Below are 18,255 nucleotides of genomic sequence, written 5' to 3'. Positions count from 1 at the left end.
GAATATCAAAAATAATTCTTCAAGAATTAGTGCATATTGCAGGAAATTCACTGCAGTTTATGGACATGTTAGTTTGCTTAAACCTAATCCATAATCTTCTGCTCTCAAGTTTGAATGTTGAGTTTTGATAAATTTTGATGCATTAAGACCTCCTACTGAGGAAAGCAGCCACAGTTAAATAAGCAAACCATTAGGTAGGAATACGATGAATCAGTCCAAAAACAATCTATTGTGTTGTTCAGCAAAGCAAATCTATTATTGCGTTGTTCACTGCCTTAGGCTCTGTCTTTTTGTGGGTTAATATTCTCATCAAGTCTGAAGTCTTCAATGAGCATTAACCTTAGCATACAATTTGTGAATCTGAGATTTTTTTTCTCAAATGGTAGCAAATGGTACCTTACATTGGGATTTTAGGGTAAGACTGACATTGCCTAAATACTTGGGGATAGTAGATGACAAAGTGTGTTCCTTTATTTTTGTGCCTTAAAAAAAAATCAGTGTATTCATTAGTTCATTCACTTATTCATTCATTTATACTGTAACTATATGCCAAGCCATATGAAGCTAACAGGATATACTCCTTATCCTCAATCTGCTCACATTGTGAGAAAAACAGCCAAGGAAACAAATAAGAGTTGACTACCTTACAATAGCCTCAGAAAAGGATTTGGAAAAAATAAGAATTAAGTATTATGAAACAGAAGGAGAGTTAAAGGACAGAAATTTAGCAAGCAACTGGGTGGATTTGAGCTGCACCAAGAGAGAAGGTTGAAGAACGCACATCAACCGTACTGAGGTGAGCTGTGACCCCAAGGATACAAACAAAAGGTACAAAATCCATCACCAAGTGGACAGGAGTCCCCTCCCCGATGAGAATAGCTTGGAGTGCCCCACAAACAAACGAGCAGAGTTCAAAGATCCTCCCACTACACTCCACGGGAGAGACCCTCTAAAATGGACCTACCTCCCCTACTAGGGTGCCACAGAATTCTCCTGCCAGGCATAAAACTGTATATATTCTCTACCTGCAACTCTGAGCTCCCAGCACTCCCCTCCACTCTAACTCAGGTCTGGAGGCCTGTCCCCCAGGACTCCAGATTCTTGGGTGATTTCTCAAGGGGTGTGGACAGGGCCTAAACTGCAGCTGGTCAGTGCTGACTCTGGGGCATGGGAGTGAGGAGAGGACAGTCAGCTGAGAGGGAACCACACCGGAGCGGCGGTGCCCCGAGGCACAAAGCAGCAGCCATCTTTTAGCAATGATAGGGCTCACTCCCGGATATTCTGAAGCCACACCCCCTGTCTCCCTGGGCAACCAGAGGAGGCCGGATATCTACTCAGGTGGCAACCACCATGGAACAGATCTGGGACGGAAACGCAGGCCCCGTGAGTAAAGGGTTTCTCTGAAGCAGTACCGGCCTGGGTGGAGTACCGGGACTAGAAATGCACACGCAGAGCCAGGAAGTTCCCAGGGTGGGGCTGACCCACAGGACTGCTTTACTGAGCCTAAGACGCACCCGGCCCTCAGGGGATCGTCAGCCTATAGACAAAGAAAGACAGGAGGCTAGAACTGACAAGTAACCGAATACAAACCTGCAGGAGCAAAGACAGGGCCTGAGGCACAGGCTCTGGGAACTCAAAACAGCTTCTATTCTGCAGTGGAATTTAGCAGGGACAGAAACAAATTCCCGCAAAGTTGTTCTGTTCTGTTCATTCAGTAACATCAATTGGGGTGGGGCTGGAACTGAGTCAACAGCCCCCAGCCTCCATCAAGCGCCTGAGGTTGTCAGGCCTCACCTCCCCCTGCTAGATAGAGGCAGAGAGCAGCGGCCTAGCTGAGTAGAAATAGATTTCCTTGTGATTCAGGCAGCTGCAAACCCCTGGAGTATCTATTCACTACAGGCAACTGGGTCAAAGTCCTGCAGGACTATCAGTGACTGGGTGCGACAGAGGTGCAAGGTGGGGAAGGAGGCATCAACCTCTCCAGACTGGTCTATTTGCTGGATGGGTCCACCTGACTTCACAGAGCACAGGAGCAAGCCATATCAGAGTAGTCACCAGACCCCTGTGATCCAGTTGCCAGAGACCTTTTACACGCTCCCACCTGAGACAGGTGCTGACTGAGACAATTGATTTGGACCTTTTGAACTGAGCCAGTTGCCTGAGGACTATTCAGGTGGTGCCCTGGGTGTGTGGTTGTAGGAAGGTTTGATTTTCCTTTTCCAATTGTTGCCTGTGGGGGGTGGGGTGACTTAATTGCTGGTATTATTAATTCTCCACAGCTTAATTCTCCACAGCTGCGACTTCAACCCAGAGTAACTGTTTCACTGGGGCAGACAGAGACCAGCTGAAAACAAGGCAGAACCATTTAGCCCCAACCACACCAAACAGGTCCCCAGTTTATCAGGCCATAGCCCTGTACTGATCCTCGACAAAGCTCCAGGGGAAAAAATCAAACAGTGTAAAACAATCATGGGACGGAATCAGCGGAAAAACTCTGGCAACATGAATAACGAGAAAGGATGAATCCCCCCAAGGAAAGATATGGCAGATGTAAATGAAGATCCCATTCATAAACAGCTGGCCGAGATGTCAGAAATCAAATTCAGAATTTGGATTGCAAACAAGATTAATAAAATGGAGGAAAACTTGGAATTAGAAATTTGAGCAGCAATTCAAAACTCAGAATTAGAAATTCAAGGAGAAATTCAAAAGTTGTCTCAAGAATTTAACGAATTTAAAGACAAAACAACCAAAAATTTTGACGCACTCAAAGATCTGAAAAATACAGTAGAATCCTCAGTAACAGAGTGGAGCAAGCAGAAGAAAGGACTTCTGACATTGAAGAGAAAGACTTTGAACACTCCCAAACTCTCAAAGAGGAAGAGTAATGGAGAGCAAAAACGGATGATTCACTCAGAGAGCTCTGGGATAATTAAAAGAAGGCTAATATCTGCCTCAATGGAGTCCCTGAAAGTGATGAAGTAGCCTCGCTAGGCACAGAGGCCCTTCTCCATGAAATTATGAAAGAGAATTTTCCAGACATGCCAAGAGATTCTGAAATTCAAACAGCAGACAGCTTCAGAACCCCAGCACGACTCAATCCCAATAAGATATCCCCTAGGCATATCATAATTAACTTCACTAAAGTTAATATGAAGGAGAAAATTCTGAAAGCAGCCAGATGTAAGAAATCCGTTACCTACAAAGGGAAGAATATTAGAATGACTGCAGATCTCTCTGCTGAAACTTTTCAAGCCAGAAGAGGGTGGTCATCGACTTTTAATCTCCTAAAGCAAAATAACTTCCAACCCTGGATCCTGTATCCAGCTAAACTGAGTTTCATTTATGATGGAGAAATTAAATACTTTAATGACATTCATATGTTGAATAAATTTGCCATAACCAAACCAGCTCTTCAGGATATTCTCAGACCTATCCTCCATAATGACCAGCCCAATCCTCTACCACAAAAGTAAACTCACTCAGATACTTTTGATCAAACTTCAACTTCCACAGTGGCGAAAGGATTGAAAATGTCCACTGGACTTTCGAAAAACTCGATACCCCAAATTTTACCAGACTTATCAATATTCTCCACTAATGAGAATGGCTTAAACTGTCCTCTAAAGAGGCACAGGTTAGCTGACTGGTACAAAAACTCAAGCCAGATATTTGCTGCATACAAGAGTCACATCTTACCTTAAAAGACAAATATAGACTCAAGGTGAAAGGATGGTCATCCATATTTCAGGCAAATGGTAATCAGAAAAAAGCAGGTGTTGCAATTTTATTTGCAGATACAATAGGCTTTAAACCAACAAAAGTAAGGACAGATAAGAATGGTCACTTCATATTTGTTAAGGGTAATACTCAATATGATGAGATTTCAATTATTAATATCTATGCACCCAACCAGAAAGCACCTCAATTTATAAGAGAAACTCTAACAGAAATGAGCAACTTAATTTTCTCCAGCTCCATAATAGTTGGAGATTTCAAAACTCCTTTGGCAGTGTTTGATCAATCTTCCAATAAGAAGCTCAGCAAAGAAATTTTAGATTTAAACATAAGCATCCAACATTTGGATTTAGCAGACATCTACAGAACATTTCATCCCAACAAAACTGAATATATATACTTCTCATCAGCCCACGGAACATACTCCAAAATCGATCACATCTTAGGTCACAAGTCTAACCTCAGTAAATTTAAAGGAATAGAAATTATTCCTTGCATCTTCTTGAAACACCATGGAATAAAAGTTGAGCTCAGTAACAACAGGAATCTGCATACTCATACAAAAACATGGAAGTTAAATTACCTTATGCTGAATGATAGCTGGGTCAGAGATGAGATTAAGAAGGAAATCACCAAATTTTTGGAATAAAACGAAAATGAAGACACAAATTATCCCTCAAAGGCAGTCCTAAGAGGGAAATTTATAGCACTGCAAGCCTTCCTCAAGAGAACAGAAAGAGAGGAAGTTAACAACTTAATGGGACATCTCAAGCAACTGGAAAAGGAAGAACATTCCAACTCCAAACAAAGTACAAGAAAAGAAATAACCAAAATTAGAGCAGAATTAAATGAAATTGAAAACAAAAGAATTATACAACAGATCAATAAATCAAAAAGTTGGTTTTTTGAAAAGGTCAATAAAATAGACAAAGCTTTGGCTAACCTAACCAGGAAAAAAAGAGTAAAATCTCTACTCTCATCAATCAGAAATGACAAAGACGAAATAACAACAGACTCCTCGGAAATTCAAAAAATCCTGAATGAATATTACTAGAAACTTTATTATCAGAAATATGAAAATCTGAAGGAAATTGACCAATACTTAAAAGCATGTCACCTTCCAAGACTTAGCCAGAATCAAGTGGGAATGTTGAACAGGCCCATATCAAGTTCTAAAATAGAATCAACCACACAAAACCTCCCTAAAAAGAAAAGTCGGGACCAGATGGTTTCATGTCAGAATTCTACCAAACCTTTAAAGAGGAATTAGTACCTGTATTACTCAACCTGTTCCAAAAAGTAGAAAAAGAAGGAAGACTACCCAACACATTTTATGAAGCAAACATCACCCTGATCCCCAAACCAGGAAAAGACCCAACAAGAAAAGAAAGTTATAGACCAATATTACTAATGAATATAGATGCAAAAATATTCAACAAGATCCTAACAAACAGAATCCAGCAACACATCAAACAAATTATACATCATGACCAAGTCAGTTTTATCCCAGGGTCTCAAGGCTGGTTCAATATACGTAAATCTATAAGTATAATCCAGCACATAAACAAATTAAAAAACAAAGACCATACAATTCTCTCTATTGATGCAGAATAGCTTTTGATAATATCCAGCATCCCTTCATGATCAGAACACTTAAGAAAATTGGTATAGAAGGGACATTTCTTAAATTGATAGAGGCCATCTACAGCAAACCCACAGCCAATATCATATTGAATGGAGTTAAATTGAATAATTTCCACTAAGATCAGGAACCAGACAAGGCTGTCCATTGTCTCCACTGCTCTTTAACATTGTAATGGAAGTTTTAGCCACTGCAATTAGGGAAAAAAAGGCAATCAAAGGTATCCATATAGGGTCAGAAGAGATCAAACTTTCACTCTTCGCAGACGATATGATTGTATATCTGGAAAACACTAGGGATTCTACTCAAAAACTCTTAAAAGTGATCAAGGAATACAGCAGCGTCTCAGGTTACAAAATCAACATTCATAAATCGGTAGCCTTTACCAACAATAGTCAAGCTGAGAAAACAGTTAAGGACTCTATTCCATTCACAGTAGTGCCAAAGAAGATGAAATATTTTTATCTAACAAAGGATGTGAAAGATTTCTATAAAGAGAACTATGAAACTCTAAGAAAATAAATAGCTGAAAATGTTAACAAATGGAAAAATATACCATGCTCATGGCTGGGAAGAATCAACATTGTTAAAATGTCCATACTACCCAAAGCAATATACAATTTTAATGCAATCCCTATTAAAGCTCTACTGTCATACTTTAAAGATCTTGAAAAAATAGTACTTCGTTTTGTATGGAATCAGAAAAAACCTCGAATAGCCAAGACATTACTCAGAAATAAAAACAAAGCAGGAGGAATCACGCTACCAGACCTGAAACTGTACTATAAATCAATAGTGATCAAAACAGCATGGTACTGGGACAAAAACAGAGAAGTAGATGTCTGGAACAGAATAGAGAACCAAGAGATGAATCCAGCTATTTACTGTTATTTGATCTTTGACAAGCCAATTTAAAACATTCAGTGGGGAAAAGATTCCCTATTCAACAAATGGTGCTGGGTGAACTGGCTGGCAACCTGTAGAAGACTGAAAGTGGACCCACACCTTTCACCATTAACTAAGATAGACTCTCACTGGATTAAAGATTTAAACTTAAGACATGAAACTATAAAAATACTAGAAGAGAGTGCAGGGAAAACCCTTGAAGAAATCGGTCTGGGCGAGTATTTTATGAGGAGGACTCCCGGGGCAATTGAAGCAGCTTCAAAAATACACTACTGGGACCTGATCAAACTAAAAAGCTTCTGCACAGCCAAGAACACAGTAAGTAAAGCAAGCAAACAGCCATCAGAATGGGAGAAGATATTTGCAGGTTATGTTTCTGACAAAGGTTTAATAACCAGAATCCACAGAGAACTCAAACGTATAAGCAAGAAAAGAACAAGTGATCCCATCACAGGCTGGGCAAGGGACTTGAAGAGAAACTTCTCTGAAGAAGACAGGCACACGGCCTACAGAGATATGAAAAAATGCTCATCATCTTTAATCATCAGAGAAATGCAAATCAAAACTACTTTGAGATATCATCTAACTCCAGTAAGATTAGCCCATATCACAAAATCCCAAGACCAGAGATGTTGGTGTGGATGTAGAGAAAAGGGAACACTTCTACACTGCTGGTGGGAATGCAAATTAATACATTCCTTTTGGACAGATGTTTGGAGAACACTTAGAGATCTAAAAATAGATCTGCCATTCAATCCTATAATTCCTCTACTAGGCATATACCCAGAAGACCAAAAATCACATCATAACAAAGATATTTGTACCAGAATGTTTATTGCAGCCCAATTCATAATTGCTAAGTCATGGAAAAAGCCAAAGTACCCATCGATCCACGAATGGATTAATCAATTGTGGTATATGTACACCATGGAATATTATGCAGCCTTAAAGAAAGATGGAGACTTTACCTCTTTCATGTTTACATGGATGGAGCTGGAACATATTCTTCTTAGTAAAGTATCTCAAGAATGGAAGAAAAAGTATCCAATGTACTCAGCCCTACTATGAAACTAATATATGGCTTTTTCATGAAAGCTATAACCCAGTTATAACCTAAGAATAGGGGGAAGGGGGAAAAGGAGGGGCAGAAGGGGGGCAGAGGGAGGGTGTTTGATGGGATTACACCTGCGGTGCACCTTACAAGGGTATATGTGAAACTTAGTAAATGTAGAATGTAAATGTCTTAACACAATAACTAAGAAAATGCCAGGAAGGGTATGTTAACCAGTGTGATGAAAATGTGTCAAACGCACTATAAAACCAGTGTATGGTGCCCCATGATCGCATTAATGTACACAGCTATGATTTAATTAAAAAAAAAAAAAAAAGAGGGTTGCAGCCCCTGCATACCTTAAATGTCAAAATGTACATGTTACTCAGGAGAACCATATGAAGACTTCTTTGCTCAATAAACATGATACCAGAATTAAAAAAAAAAAAAAGAATTATGAAACAATTCAACCTAAATTAAAGCCTCACGACAGTGATGAAATTGGAAGCACAGAGATCCCAGTCCTAGTCTTGAAATTTCTTACTAATACTATTTGCTTCCCCTCTCAGGGCCCCAATTCCCAGAGCTATAAAACAGGGAATCTGACTAGGTTTTCTCAAAGGGCCTATTCACTTCTAACAATCTGTTACTCTGAGACACAGATAAACAACAGAAAGCCCTGTCACATGAAGAGGGGTTACTGAAACTTGCATTTCAGGTGCACCTGGGTTGCAGACCCCATCAGTGCTCCTAAAGGGAGCTGTTAGCCCTTTATGATGTGAAGGCAACTTACAAGTCCCCGTTCTTTTTCAGAGGGACATAGTACAGCCCGCAGATGTTGGGTCACAGATAGAGCTCATTATCATGCAGATGCAGTCATTTCTTTCATGTTTCTTTCTATTTTTCCTCTTTCTTCCCTAGTGAAATCTCTCAGAGCGATTCCCTGGAAAGGATAGAAGCTAAAGCCTTTGACAGCCTCCTCAATTTGTCTGAAATGTAAGCATCAGCTAATAGATAGTTTATTGCTGTAAACTATTACCCTCACTGGCTGGAGCCCACTTGGTATTTGTATTCAAGCATCCACTGCTAGGAATCCAAGAGGAAAAGACTATAGCAATTACTAGGTCTGGGCAGGCACTAATTTTTCTCACTGCAGTGGCCTGAAGGTTGCCATGGTGACAACTGCTTCTCCCTGGGAGCAGTATAAACTCTGAAACATCACAACACAAAGCTGGAAATTAAAATTGACATTGTAAAGTCCTGCCAAGTAGCTCTTGCCTTACAGAAGGGAGGATGTGGAACACTTGGGGCAGTGGGAAAATTTGGAAAGGAGCTTGGAGGTCATAAATTGGTTTGTTGGGGGCCACATTGGCATTTTTGTCCATTCAGCAAATGCTTCCTGAGTACCTACATGTAAAAGCCCTGTGTTAGGCATGTGTATATTGAGTTCATTGTGTTTGACTGCTGTTATCGTGATGTTTCAGTACTAATGTTTTGAAAAGGATCCCTGTCAAATTATCATTTTCTCCCAATTCACAAAATGGATGGGATAAGACTGATATGATTTAGTTTTCAGATGATGAACCTATGGCCCAAAGAAGTTAACTGACATGCAAGACATCACACAGCAAGTCAGGCCAGGGTTGGAACTAGAAGTCAGGACATGTGACTTCTAACCCACACTCCTTGCTGCTTCCTTGTATGGTCCAAACCTGACCTTTTAAAAGAGCACTCAAACTGGGCGGTGCCTGTGGCTCAAAGGAGTAGGGCGCTAGCCCCATATGTCAGAGTTGGTGGGTTCAAACTGAGCCCTGGCCAAAAACGCAAAAAAAAAAGAGCACTCAAATTTCTCCTACTCAGGACCTTCAAAGGGGAAGGTAAAAAGTATTAATATCAAATACTTTTTGAGCTCTTATTTAGCATTTCCTCTATGTTTTGTCATTTTACCCTCATAAGTACCCTGCAGAATGGGGTAATTATTCCTTTCATGGGGAGGTGGGGAACAAATGGAGACTTGGAGAGGCGCAATAACTTAACCAATGTGACATGCAAACAATGGCAGGGCTGAGATTCAACCAAGACCGTCTTTCCTCAAAGATGCTGCATATTCCACTATAGCACAAGGCCTCTCTATAGATAGTCCAGTGAATAATTATCTAAAGAGAATAATTGATAAGTATATGAGTACTTGCCATGTGTCTAGTACAAGTGCTAATGGAACACAGAGGAGATAAAATATGAATGTCCACCAGGAGATGACAGTATAGCTAGGGAAGAGAAACTAATTCACCAAATAATTATGGAAAAATCCAAAAACAATTGGTATTTAAATGCACTAAACTTGGGTATTTATAGTCTGGACTTGGCTGGGAAGTGAAATCACATGTGGGGTTCATTGCAGTTGTGGATCACAGTCCTATCCCAGACCTAGAAATCTGCAGTTTAACTGACTTCTTAAGTAATGCTAAAGCAGTTTATATGGAGAACCACCAGGACAGCTAATGACAAATGAAGCTTCCTCTGATGCAAAGCAACATTTATCAACAGAAAGAAAAATAAAGCACGCCAAGGGAAAGCTTATGGACTCCAAAGAAAGTCCAGAGGCTCTCCTTTGCTTTGTTTATAGCTACATCTCCAGAAATTACAACAGTGCTTGTCACATGTAGGTGCTCAGTAAATGTTTGCTGAAGGGATTAATGGATGAGTCATCTAAGGTCAGACCAAACAAAACAGAAGATTTTTTTAAATTAAGACAGGGTCTTGCTAAGTTGCCCAGACTAACCTCAAATTCCTAGGCTCAAGTAGTCCTCCCACCTCAGCCTCCTGAGTAGCTGAGACTACAGGGTGCACCACACCTCTGGCCCAAAAGATCTTTAAGAGATAAAAGTCCCTTTCATCCTACTCACATAATGCCCTATAAGGCCAATGATTGCTTAACTGAGTGGTAAAAATAATTTCCACAAAATATCACTCATATCTGAAGAATCAAAAAAATATAAAAGATGGAAATAGGCATCAATGGTAGGTAACTATAGTGCAATGGAATACGCCCTAAACTTGGAGTCAGAAAAATCAGATCACATCCAATACTTCTCAGCCGTACAGCTGTAGACAAATCATTTAGCTTCCCAACCAGCATAAATTATTGTTAACATAGTAAACTTAATTGATCCAGTAGGAGAAGGTTGAGGCCTTACTGTGAGCCAGACACATATTTACTCCTCAAAAACCACTCTATGAAAAAACCGACATGCAGAGAAGTTTAAGTGATATATCCAAGTTCATACAATCAGTAAAATCAGAATGAAAAACAAAGCTGACCCCAAAGCCCATGTTCCTAATCAATATGCTGTATTTTCCCTATATATGTAGAACAAGAATATCATGCCCTCAGATGTTTGTTGCCTAGGCTAAGAAAGCCAAAAGCATTTGCTGGCCATTTCAAAATAGACAGGACTCAGCAATTTTGGCTACTCTTAAAGGGTGACAGTCACTGGGGAAGTAGGACCTGAGATAGGGCAATAATGCCACTGTGGTATATGGCTATACTTTCATACTTAGCAAAACCCTGCTTTGTATTATTTCTACTTAATCTATTAAACAAAACCTAATAACTTATGAGGGAGGAAGATTATGTAATATCATTATACCAATTTTACTGACAGGACACTAGCTCAGGGAAGGTAGAAGACTGGGCATCATCATATAGCAAATTATCTATTGAATGGGCATAAAATTCCCCAAATCCAACCCCCTGGCCTCTGTCCTGCTGGGTCCCCAGCTGTATAATTGGTCAGCGTGCTTGCCAGACCTATATAAAAAGGACTAGTTTGCCTCCAAGGAATAGTGGTTAATTTGCTCATCTCTCCTGAGGGTGGACACTCTTCACACCCAGTGAGCAGACTCCACAGTAAGCAGTACCAATTTGTCCAGGAGCGCTGGATAGACCCCCAGCCAACAGCCTTACACCTGCTTCTCAGAAGGTTGAGAGAGAAGAGCTGCCTGGAAATAGCTAACTGGCTCTCACCAAGCCATTTCCATCCCTAAAGTCTCTGGAGCTCCTCTCAAGCATATCAAAATCACTTGCTTTTGTTGATGTTATTTTCAGCCAGCAACCTCTGGCGACCATGGTCTCATGCATTCCAAACAATACACATTTATTAAACTGATGCCTGTTTTTCCCTCTCTCCTTACAGACTAATCCAGAACACCAAAAACCTGGTATACATTGAGCCTGGAGCATTTACAAATCTTCCCCGGCTAAAATACCTGTAAGGAATTTTGCTTGTTAACAACTGGGGAGGGGAAAATGGGCATCTGATGAAAATTAAAATGATGAAAAGGTTGAGAAGAATTTTTTAATGACATACATAGCATTATTTCCACATTCCTCTTCAGCCTTCTAATTTAAGTTTAATCAGCATTTCTTGTCAGCCACCATGTTGGGTGTTTTCACATATGCCTATGTGGTTCCCAACATTTTCTCTGTCCCAAACACCAAATAAGAACAATACCCCTTTGCAGTGATTTTTAAAGATGTGGCAAGAATGGGGAATGGGGGCCACAACACTTTAAAAGGAATCAGAATCTCTAAGGTGGGCAGAGAGTAGGTGAAAGTGAAAGAGAAAATTCTGATTTGAACCCCATCACTGGTTAAAAATTACCAATCTCTTTTATCTCATTTGTTCATTCATTCATTAAATATAAACTTTTTAAGTATTACCTTGAGGTAGACACTGCCATATAAACTAAATAATTATTTTCTATTTCCCGTTAAATCTTACTAGGTCTATCAGTTGCCATCATAAATTGAATACTGTTGCAGCCCAACAGAGTCATTGCCTTGTCAGCAATACCAAAATTCCTGAAATTTGATCCAATCTATAAATTTATCACCCTGATCTTCTCATGTTTTAAGTCATTCCTAGTTTTTTTTAAGGAAAAAATTTAAATCCCTCTAATAGAGATACCCTCTTACTCTTCTTTTCTGATAAATTAAATTTCGTAACTCCTCTCCCCATCCCCACCCCACTGAAAATATAAAGTCCACCCCACCACCACCACCACCACCACCACCACACAAAAATAGAAAAACAGAGCAGAAGAGAAGGACCGTCCTCTCTCTGGTGTTCCATGTCATCAGTTTTGCTCCAGGGCCTTCTCCAGGCGCTGCTACTGGAGATGGTATAGCTCCTTTCCCAAGTCTAACTCTGAACAATAGCACACTCAGGTGTTTCGCTTTTCCAAACCTACAGGGGATCTACAAGGCACTTAAGCACCTGCAGCTTCAACAACTTTGGGAAAACGTAAGAAAATCCCCAGAACCAAATTTGACCACCGCAGCCCCATATTATCTAAGAATCATTGTCTTTATTAAATAGCATTTTCATTCAAAGCTCGTTACCCCAACGCAAACACACACTGCAGTCTAAGCCTAAACTGATTTCCCCAGCCATAGGCAAGACACAGAATCAGTGTAAACTGGAGTTACAAGAAAAGAAACAAGCCAGGCTTTGTTTCATTGTCACCAAGGTAATAGGCAGTTCATATCAGTTGTCCAGAGCCCAGGGTAAATTTCAAACTCAGTTGAGGAAAATCTAGATGGATAGACACTAAAGGAACCCCATTCTTGTAATAAAATATTCTTTTATTTCACCTATCATTTAAGCATCTCTCCTCTTTGGAGGTTAAAAATGTGGAAGGAAAAGAAGAGAAACCTTGAGTAGCTCCAAACACCAAAAGAATGTTTAACAATTTCAATGAAATAAAGAATTTCCTGAATCGCAGAGTAGCTAAATAAAGGAAGATTTTTAATAATAAGGGACATGGATTTCTCACGTAAGATTAAACTTCCTGAAGTGTTTGAGCTGTTGAAACCTGCTCCAGAATAAAGGGATGCTTTCTAGAACTGTCAAAAAGCATGGAATAAACTAATTATTAAAAAGAAAAGGAATGCAATACAATAGGAAAGTGCAATTGATTGAATAGGAAAAGACAGGTTAGAGATATAAATGAAAAAGATCTGAAAGTTCAGTCCCAGCCCCTAGATCTCTAAGAGTAATTAAAGCAACTTCCCCCATAGCATTTGGGACTTTCAAATTTCAACAGTCCTCGTCAGCTTTTAAAAGTGTTACAAAGAACGCCAAATTCAATATTTTTAAATTTAATGTGAAAACAGAATTTGTAAAATGCCTTTCTACTCCCTTTTTATCTGTATACCTTAATGACAATCACCTTTTACCCACTCTCTGCCCACATCACTACCGTAACCCAAATCACAGAAGCATCTGCAACACAGGCATCCAAAAGCTTCCAGATGTGACGAAGATCTTCTCCTCTGAATTTAATTTCATCCTGTAAGTACCAGGCTGATTGCTATGCATAACAGTTTCTTATTTGCAGCTAAAATTTGGAAAGTAAATATTTCTCATTTCTTTCCTCAAGGGAAATTTGTGATAACTTACACATAACCACCATACCAGGAAATGCTTTTCGAGGGATGAATAACGAATCCGTAACACTGTGAGTAAACTCCCAGATTCAGGTCTACCATACAGCCTCCTCCCATTCTCATTTCTAGCTGGAGGTAAGCTCTTTCTCATGTTTTACCACATTTCTCACCTTCTTCACCTAAAGTGGCAAGTGTGGGAGGAGACAGGTGGATCACAGCTGGGCCATATGTTCACATAACAACCTATCAACCAATTCATTTTAAAATTAATCAAATGATCCCTGAGGATTTTCAGGGACTGAATTTCAAACTGATGAAATTGTACACTGCTTTAATGCAAGGCTCTGAGGCTGGAAAGATACAAACTGGAGGGGAATGGCTGCCTTGGTTAAAAGAGAGCACAGAAATTTCAAGATTTCAACTGAGAAGAGTTTAGAAGGATATACTCCAAGGAGGTAGAGTAGTCAATCAATGGGCCTGACTCTCACCCCTCTTATTTGTCACCTTCCGTTGGGTCCCTCTCACTTTATTTCCAAAGCAACACCATCTATGGCCAGTCCCTCTAGTCCTTAATGCTTCAACATAGTGTCTTTTTATTTTACATTCATGCATCAGGCTACCAGGTTCACATGAACTGTCCTTTTCATAGTGTTGAACTTTAGCATTTCATAGTGTGGTCCAGGAACCAGCACCTTCAGCATCCTTGGAGAGCTAGTTAGAAATGCAAGTCTTTACATCCTTCGTATTAACCTGGATGGAAGTGGAAGACATTATTCTTAGTAAAGCATCACAAGAATGGAGAAGCATGAATCCTATGTACTCAATCTTGATATGAGGACAATTAATGACAATTAAGGTTATGGGGGAGGGGCAGAAAGAGGGATGGAGGGAGGGGGGTGGGGCCTTAGTGTGTGTCACACTTTATGGGGGCAAGACATGATTGCAAGAGGGACTTTACCTAACAATTGCAATCAGTGTAACTGGCTTATTGTACCCTCAATGAATCCCCAACAATAAAAAAAAAAAAAAAAGAAATGCAAGTCTTAGGCCCACCCAGACCTACTGACACAGAATATGCATTTTCACAAGGTTCTAAGTGATTCATATGTACATTAAAGTTTAAGTGGCACTGTACTAAAATAACCCATTCTCTTCTCAGCCATGTATCTTCACATGAGGCACCCTCTCTGCCCCACCACTCAGAAGCAATATGTCTCATTTCTTTACACCTAAAGCCCAGTGATCCTCGTTTAGTTCTGTTCTCCACATCCATATCCCTCTTGCTCTTTCTGCTTTGGTTACAGCCCATGGCAAAATTGTGATGGGGCAATAAATGAGCTAATGAAAAAAAAAAAAAACAGAGCATGAATTGGAATGACTCTGACGTAAAGAAATAGATGTGAAGCAAGAGAAGAGACCATCTCAGAGGACTATCGATATAAAAGATTTATATCGATAGTCCAAATCTTTTATATCGATAGTCCAAAAATTGGTATCAATTGTAAACTGTATTTGTATAGTACTTTGGTTTTGCAAGTATAATTTTACATGTATAATTGTCATGTTTCACAACCACGTAGCCCCTGCTCAGGGTACTGCAATCAAAAGAATATAGAGCAACGACAAATAATTTCAAATCACTTACCTGCATCTCTTGAATACGTGAAAGGAGATTCTGTTGATCCTAGAAATACCTTCTCAACAGTCTCTATTCCTGTCACTTCCTTCACACACCATGGCTCTGCCAGCTGTTTATAAAGTAATTTCAATTCCCCATGGCATTGGATCTGTACCTACTCATTCATCATGTCCCTATCAGAAACGGGGGGTTCATCAAATAAACTCCGAGTGAGGAGGTACCACATTGCTTAGGAGGTGGGGTTTCCCATGTCTATATTGAGAACATAAGAGATGTATGATAAGAGTCAAGTCCTTAAAAAGCTCATAGTCTCAATGAAAGGAAAAACATGAGCTAATGAAAGGATAATACAAGCCAGTAGATATTTGCTATGAAAGTTTGTGACATGTAGAAATAAGATCTCAGAGAGGTCCTCTTGGGCTGGAGAAGTAAGAGAAGGCTGCAGAGTGGAGTGGAAACTTGATTTGGACCTCGTATCATCAGTAACATTGATACAGGTGAGTGTAATGATAGCAGCTAATATTTATACAGTACTTATTAAATGCCTGTACTACTTTACATACTTTTTAAAACTCTGGGCGGCACCTGTGGCTCAGTGAGTAGGGCGCCAGCCCCATATATCGAGAGTGGCAGATTCGAACTTGGCCCCAACCAAACTGCAACAAAAAATAGCCAGGCGTTGTGGTGGGCGCCTGTAGTCCCAGCTACTCAGGAGGCTGAGGCAAGAGGATAAGCCCAAGAGCTGGAGGTTGCTGTGAGCTGTGATGCCACAGCACTCTACTGAGGGCAACAAAGTAAGACTCTGTCTCTAAAAATAAATAAATAAATAAAACTCATTTAAGTTTCACAGAAATCTCATGAGATAGGGACTGTCAACCCCCTGACAGGTGAGGACACCAAGGCCCTGAGGTTAAGTATCTATCCAAGCCCAAGACGTGGACCTTGGCCTTGTAGCTCCAGAGGCAGGTTCTTAACCATCATGCGGTATTACATACAGAGAAAGGGGAGCGAGTAGTCCAGGTGAAGCGACAGCACAGCACAAGCATGGCCACAGGCAGGAGAGCAGGGTGAGACTTACCACGAGGGACAAACGTCCTGTTTAAGGAGTGAGAAATAAGTTTAGAGAATTGATAGGGTAGACAAGACACTGGATTGCAGAGGGCCTCAAGTGCTAGGATAAGGAGGTGGGCTTGGAGGTAACTCTGAAAAAAGTAGTAAGAAGAAAACACCCCACAGAGTATCCTTTATTGAAAGATCACAAATATCCAACATTCCCTTTGATTTTGACCAAAATCTCAAAATAATCAGGGACCAATCGGTACTCCTGTCAGGTAAATGTACGCCGGTGAGAGGAGTACCATACGTGGGCATGGAAAGGTAGAAGACATGGAGGAGGACCAAGAAGAAAACAAATGTGGATGGATGAGCTTTCCACAGAGAAGTGTGTGTTCACAAGGCTGGGCCATTCCCCAAACCCCAGGAGTAACCAAGATGCCCTTTCACACCTCACGTTTCAGAGTGTACACACAGCACTGCACAGCATTCTTATAACAGGGCCACTGACTCACTTGGTTGTGATTTTAAAAGGAAGAATGCATGCCAGCAGGGTGTAATGGCCTCACCTCTGAAGTTAAGATGGCAGATCCGTCTCTCCCAGAGACCCTGTGGGGCACTGTGCTTCCATCTCCCTCCTCACTCTTGGCCCTTCATCTAGAAGGGAAATAATTAGTCATTTGCTTGCCACTTGTTCTCGCTGAATGGGCCCTTCTGTAAGCAAAGGATCATGTGGAGCACCCCGCTGGAAAAGGGTATTACGCTTAAAAGAGGAAAGCTTTATTTTCTCAGCTCTAAAGTTCAATTCTCTAATTAGAAAATAATGAAAGCAAACATTCTCTTTTCATTATTAGTGGTATTTGAGATTTTGCTTTTTGTAGAAGTGTCTGGCCCTCGCCCTACCCAAATCTTTACCAACTGTGAGCTCATTTAATGAAAACCAAGCACTTCACTTGATGCTGGAGAAGCTCAGTGGGGCTAATGCTAAAACTATGCATTATGCACTTATGTCCCTCTAGAGTCACTTTGGCTTTTCATTAAATCTCCTCAAGAGGCCACCTTGAAATATCCCCTCTGAGTGAGCAGGATTTAGCTGCACCAACTTTAAAATATTCTAGATGACTAGTCATACCAGTCTCAAAAAGGATACAACCTTGGTTCACATCTGAATGCCACAAAGAGAAGGAAAGGTCATGGCAATTAATTTTCAAAGACCCTACAAACAAGGGATATCTGACAAAGCACGACAAGATTCCAGGCTGTATCCAGAAAAGCCACAGTAGAGAGTTGCTGGGCACTGAAATAGCCTGGCTGAGGCCTGACTCAACGTCTAACCAAACAGCCATAATCAAGTCATGCCACTCACTACACCTCGGTCTTTGTCCATTCAACGAGATTATAAACACCTTCTTGTGTGAATCCAATCACGCCGTGTCAACTATGTAATTACCATGATTACAATTACTCACAGTTAAAAGCTAATATTTAGGGCAGCGCCTATGGCTCAGTGAGCAGGGCGCCGGCCCCATATACCGAGGGTGATGGGTTCAAACCCGGCCCCTGCCAAACTGCAACAAAAAAATAGCCGGGCGTTGTGGCAGGCGCCTGTAGTCCCAGCTACTCCGGAGGCTGAGGCAGGAGAATCACCTAAGCCCAGGAGTTGGAGGTTACTGTGAGCTGTGTGACGCCACGGCACTCTACCAAGGGCGATAAAGTGAAACTCTGTCTCTACAAAAAAAAAAAAAAAGAGCTAATATTTAACAACCCAGAGGAAG

The 18,255-nt window shown here is 40.6% G+C and overlaps 1 protein-coding gene across 1 annotated transcript in view; it reads left to right on the top strand.

The window, feature by feature from the left end:
* LHCGR (luteinizing hormone/choriogonadotropin receptor) overlaps window positions 1-18,255 on the top strand; it is a 74,615-nt gene that overhangs the window by 30,276 nt on the left and 26,084 nt on the right. The window contains exons 3-6 of the mRNA XM_053588935.1: window positions 8,259-8,333; window positions 11,534-11,608; window positions 13,619-13,693; window positions 13,782-13,859. Of these exons, the coding sequence (XP_053444910.1) occupies window positions 8,259-8,333; window positions 11,534-11,608; window positions 13,619-13,693; window positions 13,782-13,859 (303 nt within the window). The remainder of the gene's footprint in view (window positions 1-8,258; window positions 8,334-11,533; window positions 11,609-13,618; window positions 13,694-13,781; window positions 13,860-18,255) is intronic.

Source organism: Nycticebus coucang, chromosome 4 (genome assembly GCF_027406575.1).
Source record: "Nycticebus coucang isolate mNycCou1 chromosome 4, mNycCou1.pri, whole genome shotgun sequence".
NCBI lineage: Eukaryota > Metazoa > Chordata > Mammalia > Primates > Lorisidae > Nycticebus > Nycticebus coucang.
This window is presented reverse-complemented; position numbering and strand designations above follow the sequence as displayed.